The 1,539-nt window shown below is 35.4% G+C and overlaps 1 protein-coding gene across 4 annotated transcripts in view; it reads left to right on the forward strand.

Moving 5' to 3' along the window:
• The window catches only part of LOC106873011 (uncharacterized), a 67,477-nt gene that overhangs the window by 43,892 nt on the left and 22,046 nt on the right, over positions 1-1,539 (forward strand). For all 4 annotated transcript variants that reach the window (XR_008267077.1, XR_001409830.2, XM_014920210.2 and 1 more), the window contains exon 9: positions 576-659. Coding sequence is in view for 2 of the 4 variants with exons in the window: in XM_014920210.2 (XP_014775696.1) it covers positions 576-643 (68 nt within the window). In the remaining 2 variants the exon portion in view is untranslated. The remainder of the gene's footprint in view (positions 1-575; positions 660-1,539) is intronic.

Genomic DNA, 1,539 nt, shown 5'->3' on the forward strand with positions numbered 1-1,539 from the left:
GTTATCCATAGGTCCAAGCCCGAAAGTTCTCCAAAAAAGTCAGGTTAGTTTATCCTCATCAACGCCCAGCGTTTCCCCGAAAATGCCGTCGCACTTTCCCTCCATTAACTTCCTATAGAACGCTATAGTAGGGCTATCACCGACCGCATTGCCCACCTGGGAGAAGGCTGTGAGCGCTTAACGTCACTCGAAGTCCCAAGCACCCCTCACTAATAATAATAATAATAATAATAATAATAATAATAATAATAATAATAATAATAATGTTTCTACATGGCAATATTTATATAGAACTGGCTGGTGTCGTGTATATTCCATGGTAGCTCTCAGCACATTTATGCGCTGATATTCATATTATGCCTGTGTATTCAATAGAAACCAGAAGTTTGAAAAGTTTGTTTTTATATCCTCCCATTTAACAAGGAGTTGCCAACTGACCCACATGTGAAACTGATGTGCATTTTATTCTAAGAAAAGCATCTTTGAATTAAGAAGATAATTTTATATATATTTATTAAATGTTTATTATTTACAATTTTGTTAAGCGTGTCTCCTTGTTTCTCATTTATTGTCAGTGACTGAGAGAGAATTTCGGGATCCTGAAGTCAATCCGTTATCAAATGAAGATCCGGGTCATTTGTGAGTGACCTCTCTGCGAGGTAATACTAAGCGCATCCCTTCTTTTGCATCTCTTATTGAAGTGGCTTTAATGTAAATATCGAGGACGCTGACACGTCCTACATGTACTACATGTTTCTTTCTTGAAAAATAATCCTTTCCATACTTTCTCTGTCTAGCTAATGCTGTCTATCTTTTTGCATATTTTATAAACAAATATTTCGATTAAGCAGACGATAATTAATTTTATTAAAGAGCATACGTAAAGTGAGGGAGTTTAACAAACTAGAGATACGTAAGCCAGCTACACTTTTCGCTGTCTAACCAGTAATATAGTTCAAGATATTTGCCAATCGAGAATATTCCATTTCATTTCCATTCAAAGATCTCTCTATGATCATATCTATTAATATTTCTCTCAATTCGCATGACTTAATATATCGGTAGGCCCACCTACCAACCTACCTACCTACTGACATGCTCACCTGTCTTTTTTGTCATTCTATTTAAGCATCTACCATATCCACTTTCCCTTCTGCCGTTGTATGTATCTGTTTATTCATAATAACGTTAAGCATTCAATCTAAAGTAATAGAATAATAATAATAATAATAATAATAATAATAATAATAATAATAATAATAATAATAATAAATGCCCGGATGTAGTACCAGGCAGTGACTCTCATGGATTCTGATCTTGATTGGAAGTGTTATCATGTACATTGTTTTGTCTTGGTATAAAAGATGGGCTACAGCAAATATTCCGCTCAATACCACAGATTTGCTTGTCAGTTGTTTGACCTTAACCAGTTGAATATGTCCCTTGGTGGCTGACGATATGTGCAACTCTGATCATGAGCAGAAGTAGTGGGGGAGCATGATAGCCATGTATTGAGAGGAATTCTTTGGGATTTGAATA

The sequence above is a fragment of the Octopus bimaculoides genome, chromosome 30 (assembly GCF_001194135.2).
Source record: "Octopus bimaculoides isolate UCB-OBI-ISO-001 chromosome 30, ASM119413v2, whole genome shotgun sequence".
NCBI classification, from domain to species: Eukaryota; Metazoa; Mollusca; class Cephalopoda; order Octopoda; family Octopodidae; genus Octopus; species Octopus bimaculoides.